The 14,209-nt window shown below is 43.4% G+C and overlaps 1 protein-coding gene across 4 annotated transcripts in view; it reads right to left on the bottom strand.

Annotated features, from left to right (window-relative positions):
- Positions 1-7,689: 7,689 nt before the first annotated feature.
- The window catches only part of ggps1 (geranylgeranyl diphosphate synthase 1), a 50,720-nt gene continuing 44,200 nt past the window's right edge, over positions 7,690-14,209 (bottom strand). For all 4 annotated transcript variants that reach the window (XM_063191884.1, XM_063191885.1, XM_063191886.1 and 1 more), the window contains 2 exons: positions 12,378-12,542; positions 7,690-10,918 (listed from right to left, as the gene is read on the bottom strand). In XM_063191884.1, coding sequence (XP_063047954.1) covers positions 10,265-10,918; positions 12,378-12,542 — 819 coding nt within the window. In that variant the 3' untranslated portion in view covers positions 7,690-10,264. The remainder of the gene's footprint in view (positions 10,919-12,377; positions 12,543-14,209) is intronic.

Genomic DNA, 14,209 nt, shown 5'->3' with positions numbered 1-14,209 from the left:
ATCTGGCATAGCGGGCATTTCACGGTGGGCCCCGCACCCTTTTAAAAGATAACTTCAGTCAATTTCAATATGCAGCTGTAATGCTCACACTACCCTGGACTTGTCAGTACCTGAGGGTTTTTTTTCTTCTTCAGCCTTTTCTGAGATTCTGGTCATTGTAATGGGGGCATCTGTTTGTTTACATTTAAAAAAAAAAACATTGTATTTATTCCCAAAAACATCCAAATGGTTATGCAACATCAGCAGACAACTAGCAAACAGTGGGACCTTTTGGGAAAATATTTGGAGTAGGCCTATGTTTTTTTTCTTTTCAATGCAAACAAACGCTGCCCCCATTAGAATAGCTCATATCTCGGAAAGGGGTGAGCCGAAAAATGTGGCATCACCAGGTAATGACAAGTCAAGGGTAGAGTGAGCAATACAACAGCATATTGAAATTGAAGTGGTCCTTTAACCCATTGTGTCCTGGAAGCACATATACAGTATGGGTTTTTCAGGATTTTGATATTTTAGCTGTGGGTATGTTAGAGCTGAATGAACACATTACACTGCAAGGGGAGGGTCTTGGCTTTTAAATGTAATCCATTTCATGTTTGTATGTGCTTCTGAGGTATAAGATATTTAGGTTTTAATAGGAAGAGGGCACCCTTTCCCAAAATGGGTTAGGACAAAAAGGGTTAAGCCAAAAGTGCCCGGGCCCTATTTCTCCCCCAGTCCAGCCCTGTGCTGTACAGTAGAGTGAGGAATGCGCTGCTCATGCAGCCACAGGAGCTAGACTGCCGTGCCATCCCCTCCACTCACAGCAGGCTTGCTCCACCTAATGGCAGAACACTATTCCACTCAGACATCAGGCTGGCTGCAGGGAGGGAAAATTGCATTTCGGTCGATTGTTGATGCTTTTCTTCGCTCACTCTCTAGGCATGGAATGAATACGAGAGTAAAGAATAACGATAAATAATACACAACCACTTCTGCTTACTACAGTATGGCAATCTGAGTGGTTTATGACACCAATCTAAGACTGTGAATTTCTCACTTGAAGAAAAAAAAACTTGATGATACAGTAAATTATTTATGTCTCAATGCAAGTGTGATTTTTAGCCATGAACTATTAATGACAGGACAGGTAGAAGGGCAATCTGAGCCAATATCATTTTTTAAATAGGCAAACAGGCTCACCTTGTGTTTCTTTACAATCCTCAAATGCTTGTACCAGACACACATTAGAACACAACTCAATATTTTTTTCCCCAACCCTCTGCCCTTATATTTTGTAGAACTCATGAAATATGGATTGACTCAAGAATGCAGTGACAGTCTTGATATTACAGTCAAGAGAAAAGAGGGTACGAACAAAAGAGAATACTCTATTCACCAGGGCTCTGTTGAAGAGCTGCCTTGGCTGACAGGAATCTCTACAGACTGCAGGTGAAAGAAAGAAAGAAAGAAAGAAAGAAAAAAAGAAAAAAAAGACAACAAGAAAAGCCTGTAGGGAGCAATAATGTGTGTTGTTAGTGTGGAGGCTGGATGTACCGCCTCTTCCCATCCTATACACCGCTGACAATGCTGTCAAGACAGAAGGCCACTCTCCTCAGTGGCTTTATGACCATCCTTACCAGGGCCGCTGACAGCTTTGGCTGGGCCCAGGACAAAGTCATCTGAAAGGGCCCCCCACCCAATATACAATCAATGTAATGAGGACCCAATTATGGGCCCCCTCTATTTTCCTGGGCCCAGGACAGGTGACCCCTTTTTCCCCCTCTCGTCGGCTGCCCTGATCATCAGCATGTACTTTGGCGTCACATAACAATGCATCAATCTGCAATGAGAAAGGCAAAATAGAGAGGATCTGTTCAATATCTCCATCACTTGGTTCAGTTATACCTCAGGTATGACACCGTAATGAATGCGAACAATGAATGAAATAGCCTAGGCCTAACTTTGGGGATGGAAAGACAGATTTACTGAGTGGAGCTCCTAGAAAAAAACAGCACAACGATTTTGTGTGGTTGAATGTGATGACGTGATGATGCTGTGTCTTGATTATGCCCTGGCTGAAATGTCGATGCCTGTGTACAGGCGTAGGCTAAGCGCGTATAATAACATGTCCAAAAATATGACAGCCAAATAATAAACTGGGCTCTGAAGTGCCACTCAGTGCAGAGCTAAACGTGTGACAGCGCCACCACCACGCCACTTCCAGAGCCAGGTTTCCCTGCTCGTGGCTGTGCAGCGCTGCAGTTCCCATGGCAACATAATCATTAATTGATGTGGGCACCATGCAGGGTTTACAGGAAATGTGGCGGAGTGACACCCAGTCTGCACAAGGGGCCTGACTTTGTGTGGAGGCTAGCATTCCATTCCTAAATAGAAGAGCAGAAAACAAACGAGAAGGAAAAAGCACTAGCAGCCTACTTTAAAGGGACACTGTGCAGGAAATGGTCAAAAAAGGTACTGCAACTATGCTGCTCACTGAAATTGGGCTGCCTATTGCCAAATTTGATCTTTACATGAAAGTTTACTAAGTCTTAAACAAATATTTTCTAGTATGGTCCAAGTACAGTCAATTTTGCGGCTAAAAATGGCTATTTTTGGAAATTCAAAATGGCGGACCATGAAGAAGATCCCCCTTTTCATGTATGAAAAGTGCATTTTTTCCAGTCATAATGAATACTTAGAATTTGATGCTGGTGGTAAGTATTCATGAAAAATGTAACATTAGTGAATGGGCAGCATGAATTTTGGAAATAAAAAACTAAAAATCTCACACAGTGTCCCTTTAAGGATATGTCCACTATAGAGCTCTTCAGCGTTGACGTCAACTTGTATGCGGCATTTGGACTACCGGTTCCATGGCGATTTTTTACATTGCAAAACGCCATAGAGATTCAGGTTTGGCAAAAATATAAGTTGCACGCCAACAACGAACATTAGCGTGTCCCCGCATCCCTTTCTCATTAGTGGAACGGATCGTATCATCATGTTGGTGTATTCACATGTTAAATCATGACGATTATAATTCAATATTGCTAACCCCTTTCTGATCATTAAAACTTCCGAACTACATACTTTCCTTTGGTTGCCATGGGTACAACCTTCCGCACGTACATGACGTTAGATACAGGCGCCGCTTCTGTAGTCGCCAAAAGTTTCCGGGTTTAGCATATGGACGCAACATCGTATTTATGTCGAAGTTTGACACAAAATGATCTACCATGTCATACCTACAGCCTATTTTTAACACCCTCGACAGTTTGCGGGGGTTCGCTAAGCGCGTGCTTGCACTCGGAGCTTATTTGAAACTAGCCCCTATTCATTCCCTATGGAGGCCGGAAGCCGATACGAACCAGGAAGTCCTTAAATGCTAACATGAAAGACTACAATCTACTACATGCTTCCGCGTTACTGAAGAACTCTATTCAGTGCATCTACCCCCCTTTCTGAGTTGCCTGCAGTGCAATATTGTGGACCTCACCAATTTTGTCTCAACCTGCTTTATGGCTGTCTATGGGCATGGTCATGTCAGATTCTGTCCTTAAAACCACCCTGAACATATACGTTCTCAAAAATATGCTGCTCACCAAGTGGTTAGTGGTGTTCACTAGACAAGGTTGTACTTTATTAACTGTCTATGTTATATTGCTGTAATAAGGTACCTGAATAATATTAGCAGATCACCAAAGTAGGCCTAACAGCATGCAGCACTATGTACTTGTACCATTGGGTCAGGGTTAGTTAGGCCTGTGGACAGTGTAAGCACATAACATGACATTTTGACTTGATATAAACACAAAAAATTACAGATAATACAAATGTACACTCAAAACAAACAAACAGAGCAAATGGATGCATTTGCAGTGTTGGTTAAATAATGAATGAACTATAAAGCAGTGAGTGCCCCACATTTTGGTTGGAGCGAGGGTGCAGAACTACCAGAGCACACTAGCTGGGGATTCCTCCGCTTTAAAGTTGGGCCTCATCAGTAGCCTACACTGCAGTTCCTGAAATGGAACACATCCACACAAGGCCGCTGTCAGCTCTGGCTGGGCCCAGGACAAAGTCATCTAAATGGGCCCCCTCCACCCAGCCAATACTTATGAGGACCCAATTTTGGGCCCCCTCTCTCTCAGGCCTGAGACCACTAACCCGTTTGCCCGCTCATGTCGGCTTCCCTGCATGCACACACATCATCCTCATTAGTGCCCACTTCCATGTTTAGCACAATGCACAAACAAACATGCATACCATTAGCATTGCATTAGCTCTTTGACAACACAGCACAGCGCGGTATTTGTTTACTAAATTATAAATAAATCACTGTGCAACTGATTTCCCGTTCTTAAAGACTCACTTCATTATGCCGTGAAACAGTAATTCACATTACTTTTAAAAAGTTTTGTGTTGTTACGGTCATTGCCGACTTTGATCTTCAGTGTGTTTTGTACTGTAAGTGTAGAGCATTATTATGAAATATTTTACGGTTTATGGCACTACACTAGATGTGTCAGCCCATGAACTGCTGAAAACGGCATATTATAGGCTACTAGGGCAGCTGTGAGGTCGTATGGGTTGTGAATGTGAAATGTACAGTATGGCCTCTAATAAAGGCAAATGCCCTCTTAATCAAAAAGGTATTTATATGGCACAATATCACAACTATGCAGTTGACTAAAAGTGCTTTCAAATACGCATACACATTCTCACATCCACACACCAGCTCTGGAGGCTGCCAAGAACATGGAAAATGTCAGGTGTTGGCGTGAGAAAGTGCTCACATAGTACACACGCACACATGCACTTGTCGTTAGACACGTTTTATACATCCCTACCTCTCCCCATGCCCACCACTCACTCACTCATCCCAGTCCTACAATAGAATTTGTTAGTAAGTGACAGTGAGAGCCCTCGCTCACAACCCTAACCCTAGTCCACAGCACCAGCACCACTCCTTTTTTTCCAAGGTGGTGTGATTTTCTCTTAAAAATAAACCATACGAATGTTTAAAAAAAAAAAATCTAACCTAATCTTTTATTTGTCTCTCGACAAAGCCTTTCACTCAACACCATTCAGTTTTGTACATGGAGGTATGGTAGGCCTATCACCTAATATTGTACTGGGTGAGTATCCTGTGTGTGAACAACACAGACAAAGTATACCTTATTGAACACAAACGTCTATGTTCCATTGGCACAACTGTCATGTGGTCCACTAATGACTGATCCATAGGCTGTGATTGAGTGCCACCACCTCACCGGTCTAATTGGTAGTGAGTGGACAAGAGTGCTATTGAAAACTAGTGCTTATTCCACATGCTAGTCCTGAGTGATTTATAGGCTGGTGCTAATGGTTTCTCAGGTAAACAATGTGTTTTGGTGCAGACAATATGACTGCAACAGAGTAAAGAGGGAATTCACTGGCGAGGACATATCTGTTTGGTTGTATTGACCCAGTTTACAATGTTGCTCTAAAGCAGTGTTTCTCAAACTTTTTCAGAGCGAGGACCACTTTGTCGCCCCAAAAATGTTCAGGGACCACCTGTCAACTGAATTGAATTTGACACTGCCAAGTTCGATGCAGATCACTTCTTTTTTTATTCACATTTACAAGCCTGAGTAGTAGAAATCTCCTTGAGGACCACCTGAGCTTTGTTGTGGACCACCAGTCGTCCCCGGACCACACTTTGAGAATCACTGCTCTAAAGCACAACCATCCACTTAGAATGTAACAAGATGTAAACGCTGCATTTGATTTACAAAAAAAAGATCAGTATTCGCACAAATGTATTCACAATCAGTTACCACTAGATTAGGTCTTGGCATGGCACGCAAAAAGTAGTGAAGAACAAGAATAGGAAAATGTTTTCTGATTCCAACCAGGAGCTAAGATTGTGGCATATCCGACCTGAACATATGTATTTTCCTTCTTCACTATTGTGATAAGCCAGAGAGGTGGAGGCTATGACGTGTTTGTGTCAGGCTGTAATGAGACAAGTATGAAAGTGCATAAAATCGGACAAGTAACCTACAGGTAGTTAAGAAATTGATAGTAGTGTCAGTGCCAAAGGTTTCTTTATTGTACCTAAACAAGTGTCTTTCCATGTGTGAAGGTCCAGTGTTTTTACTGACCATTGATGAATGTAATCTATTCCATGAATATTTACCATGTCCATCAATTTCAAAGTTTTGTTCAATTTTGTTTTGGAAATGTACACTTTTCCTACATGAATAGGTGGGACTCAGCCATGTAAATCTGCCATTTTGAATTACTAGTCATGGACATCTAAGACTACAAAACCTTATCTGATCAGACCAGACCTACAATATATTCATGAAAAAAAATAAGAATGGGAACAGTGACCAGTAAAATTGCACAGTGAACCTTTAAGTCTACCTTTGTTTTTCAACAACCTTTTGTTGTATAAAGACGTAGAGTACTCTTAAAAATGCAATTAAAGCACTAGTGGTATGATTATTACATGGTTTCAACTTTGTGATAACATATTTGTGTTGTGTAATTACATTTGTGAGAGTACTTCTACTTTTACTTTGTACAACTCTGACCTTATGTTATCACTTTTATGACTTTCATTTAAAAGTTTTTTTCCCCCTCATGTGTGTAACACGTACTGTATATTAGCAAAGGCATTCCCATCATCCAACAGCTGTTTAACTGCCATTCTCCTCCCATTTTATAGCCCAGTGGGTGAAGCAGTAGGCCCACTGCTTAAATCACAACCAATAAATTAAAATATAAATACTGGCTAACGCTGCACTCTTCCTGCAATTTATGCGTTTTATTTCTGCACCGCCAGACATGCACAAAAAGACCCGACAGACTGTATAAAGGATGGTGCTTTCTGCCAGAACTATAATGCAAATTACTAGCTCCACACAGAATCCTTCACAACTAAACTCGGGTGTCAAACTGTTACAGCTTCTGTCGTTTTTTTCCCCTCCTCCAGCTCCCTTCCCTCTGCTTCAAAGAAAACAGGGTTGCAATTTCATGTGTCTAAATGGAGCGATAATGGGAAAGACCTTGCCCCTAATATACCATTTGTCACTCAGGCAGGCTCAGGTACTATACAGTAGCCTACAGGAGCATCTTCAGACGTTAGCACTCACTATTTGTAAGACCATCATCAGCTACTGCGTGCTGCGAATACACAGTCCAGAGGTATCGGCTTTACTGCTTATGTAACAGATGCCAGTTAGCCTATACAGCACCTCAGGGGAGGGTCAGTAAAACCTCCCTCGCCTCGCTTCGCCTCGCCTCGCATCACCTGAGGGACACGGGCTGCTGACTTGACTAATAACCCGTCTTTTCACTTCACTCGGCAGCACGTCTCCCTTCCCGTTCGCTGTGGCCGCCCGCGAGGTCACAGGTTCAAGTCTGGGGCTGCACTGCAGATCACATCTGTTGCAGTTAGCCAGCCTTCAACTCGGCATATAGACAGCAAGGCTGCTGCACAAAGAAGCATGTGGGTGTTGAAACGTTGAAGTGAGAAGTAGAAGAACGTGGCAGAAACTATTAGGCTTATCGTCTGAAGTTAACAGGGCACATTCACAATAGAAGGACTCATCTAGAATCTTTTGCTTTGATAGTTTTAATGGATTGGGCCTGTCGTGGTCAGGTGAGAGTTCAGTAACATTACATTACATCAAAGACAAAATCCAACTGCACACAAGGGGTGTTTGCTTTATGTAGTACAGTATGTGGAGTGTTTATTGAAGGCTTGACATTGTGACATCTCCAAGATATTACATACACAAAACCACTGCTTCAGTAGTTTTTTTCCCCTGTTCTTACCGACACCCAGGGCCGCTGAAGGCTTTGGCTGGGCCCAGGCTAAAGTCATCTGAAAGAGCTCCCCCCACCCAACACATACAATGTAACGAGGACCCAGTTGTGGGCGCCCTCCGTCCCTGGGACAATCTGGTTCTGATGCCATGTCGACTTCCCCCTGGTACCAACAGTGGGCACTGTACAGTCATGTGCGCAGTAAATTTGGCAGTGTTATTTCACCACTTTAAAGAGTAGGACCAGTTAGAACAGTTTTTCTCAACAGGGGTGCCGCGGAAACGTGGCTGATGGTGAAATTGACCTAAATAAATTATGTAATATAATACATATTTGTCTAAATCAATAAATTAGTGGAATCTTTCATCCACCATTTACGCACAATAAAGTACATTTAGGTCACCCAAGTATGGCCTATACATACACTGTCTGAGATAAAGGCGCAACTTTGAATGTCTCCAAATGTGTTACTTTTAAAAGCTTGTGTGGTATCTGATGCGATATCATGTTTGGGGTGCCTCAAGATTTTTCATATATTGAAAGGGTGCCTCACCTAAAAAAAGGTTGAGAAACACTGAGTTAGAAGACTTTACTCTACTCGTGCTGAATTAACACTGACAAAATGTACTGTGTGTGGTGATGGGTCATCTCACATACGTGGATATGAACGAGTTTGCAACATTTTTGGAGTAGCACAAAAAGGTACAAATACACAACCTGGACAGTGGAGAAGAGTTCTTTGGAAAAAAAAATATACGCTGCAAACTTTACATTGTAACATGTTCATGTCAAAGCTGGACATATTGAGGTCAGTTTGCCTCTCTCACGGGGACCAGGCAGAACAGACTCTCCTGTCACAGAGCATTTCAACAACACAGGGTGCATTCCAATATGCAACCTTGCGTCCTCCCCCTTGTGCTTGTGGCCCTGCCTCCTGGCCCTTCCTCCTTGGAGAAGACAAATAAGTTTCCCCGCTGTCATCCTAGCCAGAACAATTTTTGGGGGGCTATTCTTCATTCACCATTCAGTTTGCAGGTAAGAAAATGACTTTACAATTGAGCTTTTGCGAGATATTGAAATATAATGCTGTTGTCAGTGATGTCATCATGAAATATTACTTCCTGGTACGAGGTCACAAGCATAAGTGGAGGACGCAAGGTCGCATATTGGAACGCACACAGGCACTAAGCAGTGAGTTCTGTAACGGTGTATCAGTCCAACCCAACCCAACCCAATCCCAACCCTGGCGTTTACGTCATTTTACTGTACAGTACACAGTAGCAGTGGTGTAGTCTACGTAGACCGCAGGTATACGCAGTACACCCACCTCAAAATTTCAGGGATTTCAGTATACCCACCTAAAATTGATTGATTCAATATTTAGGATAGCTCAATTTTACAGTATACCCACCACAAAAAAATGCTCAAACATACAGTAAACCAAAAAAAGTAGACTACACCACTGCACAGTAGGCCTAATTACGCGCAGTTCTGTTACTGTAAGTTACTGCAGTAGTCCAATCCAGCCCCAGTGTTCTCCCAGAGTGGGTGAGTGTGCTATTCAAGTATCTTCCGGTTGCAGCTGAGCTTCTTTGGGGGGGTTCCCCACCCCACCCCACCCCATCTGACTCACTCCTCCTGCAGGGACCTCAGTCCGAAGGCCACTTTCTGGCGTCTTAGTCTTGGCACACAACGGTCTTAAGATTGTTTTCAACAAAACAAAGCAAACAAAAAATAGAAAGAAAATAGATAACAGGGAAGAGAATGACGCTCCGCACTTTGGAAATCTTGCCAACGGCCCATGTAAACAGAGAGAGGAGACAGTGGTTCAGAGTTTTGGGAATAATTCATGGGTCAACTTTATACAACTCAGCTCTGTAATATTCTGTATTTACTATGGATTTTAGACCCCATTATTTTCTACTCCTCAGATAAAATATCTGTGAAAGTAAAATGGATAAATAAATGGGGAGCATTACAATTTAACTGCTGTTCAGTTCCTCAAATGGTTATAGTCCAAAAGATCTATTACGTTTCTGTATATCAAAGAATAGACAATGTTGTAATAGCCAACTACGGCCAGTTTTAATTGAAACCTGCAGTGAGGATAAGCCAATAACTCAGAGTCAGGTCATGTCAGAACACATATTCAGTCAATATATCCTTGAACGCCTCAAAACTTGAAAAACATGAAAAGCAATATGAAAAGAAGAAAAAAATGCCACAGTTCATAACCCCACCATGAGCTCAAGTTAAGGCCAGGTATCACCTCCTCCTCTCCTCTCCCCTCCCACAAGTCAGTGCAAAGCAATATGAAATATTTTCGCTGTGCCATAGTTCAAAACCGCACCATAAGCTGAAGTCCAGGTTGGAATCCCCTCCCCATATAGTCAGTTCCTTGGCCTTGCTGTTGGAGGTGGTAGTTCGTAACCCCACTATAAAGCTAAAGTTGAGTTCCAATCACTGTTCAGTGCTTGGCCTTGCTATTGCAATTGGTGTTGCCTTCTCCAGCCCTTGCTGCCCCCGTGGGCTCTGCCTCCCTGTACAGCCGGCTCAGGTGCTCCACCAGGCCCTCCAGCTCCGGATTGCCCCCCAGGTCCTGTATGAGGCGCTGGGCCTCGGCCTCCAGGTCGCGCAGGGTCTGCCGCGTGTAGGCGAAGGAGCCCACCTTCTCCAGGTAGTCCACGCAGTAGCGCTTGATGTCCACGTTCTCGGTGCGCTGGCGCAGGATGTTCTGCACCTGCCGGCTCTCCGGCTCCGACCAGATGGCGTGGATGGTGGGGAAGGAGAACTTGCCCTCCGTCAGGTCCTCGCAGAAGCTCTTGTTCTCGCTGTACTCGCGCGACGCCAGGTTGGCGTAGTCGTCGCGGATCTGGAAGTACAGGCCCAGCGTGTCCAGCAGCGGCTTCAGGTCCCGCGGCCACTCGGAGAAGAGCTGCATCAGGCCCACGGCCAGGCCGAACAGGCCCCCGGTCTTCTGCAGCACCATGGAGCGGTACTCCTCCTCCGTGGGGCAGGTGTAGGTGTCGCGCCAGTGGATGTCCAGGCCCTGGCCCCGGTGCAGCTCCAGCAGCTGACGCGTGAAGACGCGCACCGCCTCGGGGTGCTCCAGCATCAGCACCTGGAGTTAGTAGAGTAGTGCAGAGTAGAGTTAGTGTAGAGTAAAGTAGAATAGAATACAGTAGAGTAGAGTAGAGTAGAGTAGAGTAGAATGGAGTAGAGCAGAGATCACAAAAAATGAAGGAATTTATTCTAATTCAAGACCTTAATTAAGTTTCTTTTTAGTGTATCTATCTACAGTACATATAAGGACCTGATATTAGTAGAAGAGAGATACTTAATTGATCCCAAAAAGGAATTATTTTTATGGTAACGCTTTACTTTACGGTACAGTATTTACTGTGTACTTTCTGCGTAACAACAGGGCAACAGACAGAAGTTACATGGTATTTAACGGGTAAAATTGGGGTAATTACAAAGTAAATACAATGAAATACACATATCTCAAGAATTACGATGAAACTACTGCGCATCTAATCATCAAACTTCTCTCTGTTACCCTGTTGTTATACCCAATTAATGGTATTTACTTTGTAATTACCCCCTTTTTACCCATTAGATACCATGTAACTTCTCTCTGTTACCCTGTTGTTACCCAGAAAGTACACAGTAATTACATAGGGTAACTGTACCGTAAAGTAAAGCATTACCATTTTTTATTCATCATCATTCGGTAACACTTTGTTTTAGCTTCTATTTTAGAGTATCCACATTTAAAATTGCAGTATGTACAGAACACCTAACAATAAGGTACAGTGCAACATACGGTGTAAATACAGTACCGGTATATCATGTTACATGCTGTTACTTACTTTGTATATACTATACCTAATAAATGTAATAGGCTGTAACTTACTAGGTTACATTCAGCATATGCTTTAATTCAAAATGACATGTTCTACATGAACAGTAACTTGCAACATACAGAGCATGCAGGCATAACCAGATAAAGCAGGTGTTTTTTTTATAAATAGCATTGGTTTGTTTTTTCAAGAGTGAAGCGGTCAAGGAAGTAAAGTATTTTTATTAGCACATTTTATGGTTGATCATTTTTCCATTTGTATTTTTTTTGTGAACCACTTTGACTCAACTACTTTTTTAAAACATGTACTGTAAATCGAAAGTGTCAGACAAAATCCCACACGTCCCTGTCATTTTCACATGCATATCTATTAGCACAACTCTATGGTCCTACTACCAACTTTCTTTAGGTATGTTTAGGCAACTTTTGACTGATCAGCAAATGGCCAAACTGACCTAGCCAGGCTGTACCCTCCTAGTGACGCAAAACTTTCAGCGTGGCAACTAGTCAGGTTAAGAGCAATGCAAGTGCTTTCTGATTTCCCGAAAATACGGGAACTCCTCCCACTTTGTTGGTAAGCAACAAAGAACAAACAACCATGAGAAAACCAAGGGAGGCGGGTCAACCATGCCGTTTGGGAAATATTCATTGTTATGCTCTTGGTCAGACCAAGTCTCGAAGAGATTTGAACTTCGATGACAATCAGGCTAAAACTGACCTTCTCCAGTCCCAGGAAGTAGACGTAGTTGGCGGAGTTGATGACGGAGGGCACTCCATAGATGCTGTGTGCCACGGGGAAGCCACGCCGCAGCGTAGAGCTGTCCTCGATGTCATCGATCAGCAGACTGGCATTGTGGAGCATCTCCGTCACCTCGATAATCACCTGAGAGAGGGAGGGAGAGGGAGAGAGAGGGAAGCAGAGAGAGAGAGAGAGAGAGAGAGAGAGAGAGAGAGAGAGAGAGAGAGAGAGAGAGAGAGAGAGAGAGAGAGAGAGAGAGAGAGAGAGAGAAGCCGAGAAAGAGGCAGAGAGAGAGAGAGAGAGAGGAAGAGGAAGAGAAAGAGAGACAACACCGGTTAGGCAGACGAAGGAAAGTCAACAATTACAATAAGCAATATGAGAACTTCACAGATATTTCCTGGATAGAAGTGGCATAATCTAGTCAGTCACTTTCCTATGCGTTACACACAAAGAAGGAAGTGGAGGTGCAGACGGACACAAAGTAAACAAAGTCTGAGAAAAGTTAGAGAAGCGTAGGGTTCACACCAGGATGAAAAACAAAGGGAAATGACCGCTCAGTATGTTCTCTGGGGCAGGGACGCCATTTCAACAAACATGAAAATAAAACTATCCATAATCCACACCAAACCAACAACACATGCCTCTAAAGCATGGCACCAAAATGTAGCTTAGAGGATTAACAGGTTACATCATCAATCAGGTTTCAAGAGCCAGCAGGCACATTTCACAAAATTACATATTCTAATCTTAAATAACCCCGATAATTAATGAATTGCCGAGTACTAATACAAATTCAGTGGTTGGGTAACAAGTTAGAGCTTCATCTTCCCTCTAATACTTCAGTTGGTGCACAAAGGACACCGTCTTCTAAAAACTTACTCATCAAATCAGTACCAGCAAGGAAGTTCACACACAATTCTGACACTTTTGAATTTTGTGATGACTGGAGTACCAGAGTTAGTATTAGGAGAAAATGTGATCAAAATAAATGGAACAAAATATGAAAGTATAAAATGATGCCTTCCTTCGATGTCCAAGCTGTGGAACAGTCGTATTTCAAGCGTGCCTGGACACAGTGAGGGTGTGCTTCAGGATATGGCCTGAAGAGGGCACTGCTGCATTTGCAGTGTGTCTGCTCTGCGTGTTACTAAGCCATCTCTGGAATGGTACGCCATGCATCAGTCGAAGGGAGTGCCATGTTGTTCCGTCGAGTGTGTGTGTGTGTGTGTGTGTGTGTGTGTGTGTGTGTGTGTGTGATGTCAAACCCTGCCCTGCAGATTCCCAGGCATTTCCTGCTCAGTGCAGGCAGGCAGGCGATGGGCCAGGCCGCTCCTATTCAGTTCAGTAACAAGGACCCCAATCCACACGTGGCCTCAACGCTGCAATGAACTCAACCAAACACAAGGGGGCGCCTGCATCACCACCTTTCACTCTTACAGCAGCCAAATAAACATTACACAGCCCACAGGCTCACATGTGACCGCTCTGACTCAAAACAACGGGCACATTTCTCACATTTCATCCGATGTTTTTTTTTTCTCCCCAGAACTTTCCACAGCACTACAAGCTGATGACCTCAGCCCATTCAACCTTTAGCTCTCATACTCAAGAGAATTCCTCCCCATCATCATCGCTACCACTCCCTTCTGGTCCACTGTGCCTCCTTCACCCCAGGCACTGCAGTATGTGCATGACACAGGCAGACATCCAATCGCTGGGGGAAAAAGTACTGCCACATACCACTATTTTTCCCAGCCAATTCACTGAATGAGGGGGATATTTCAAGAACATGATAACTGAACACAATACAA

This window comes from Engraulis encrasicolus, chromosome 24, assembly GCF_034702125.1.
Source record: "Engraulis encrasicolus isolate BLACKSEA-1 chromosome 24, IST_EnEncr_1.0, whole genome shotgun sequence".
Lineage (NCBI taxonomy): Eukaryota > Metazoa > Chordata > Actinopteri > Clupeiformes > Engraulidae > Engraulis > Engraulis encrasicolus.
The sequence above is the reverse complement of the archived record's forward strand: the minus strand, read 5'-3'. Positions and strand labels throughout refer to the sequence as shown.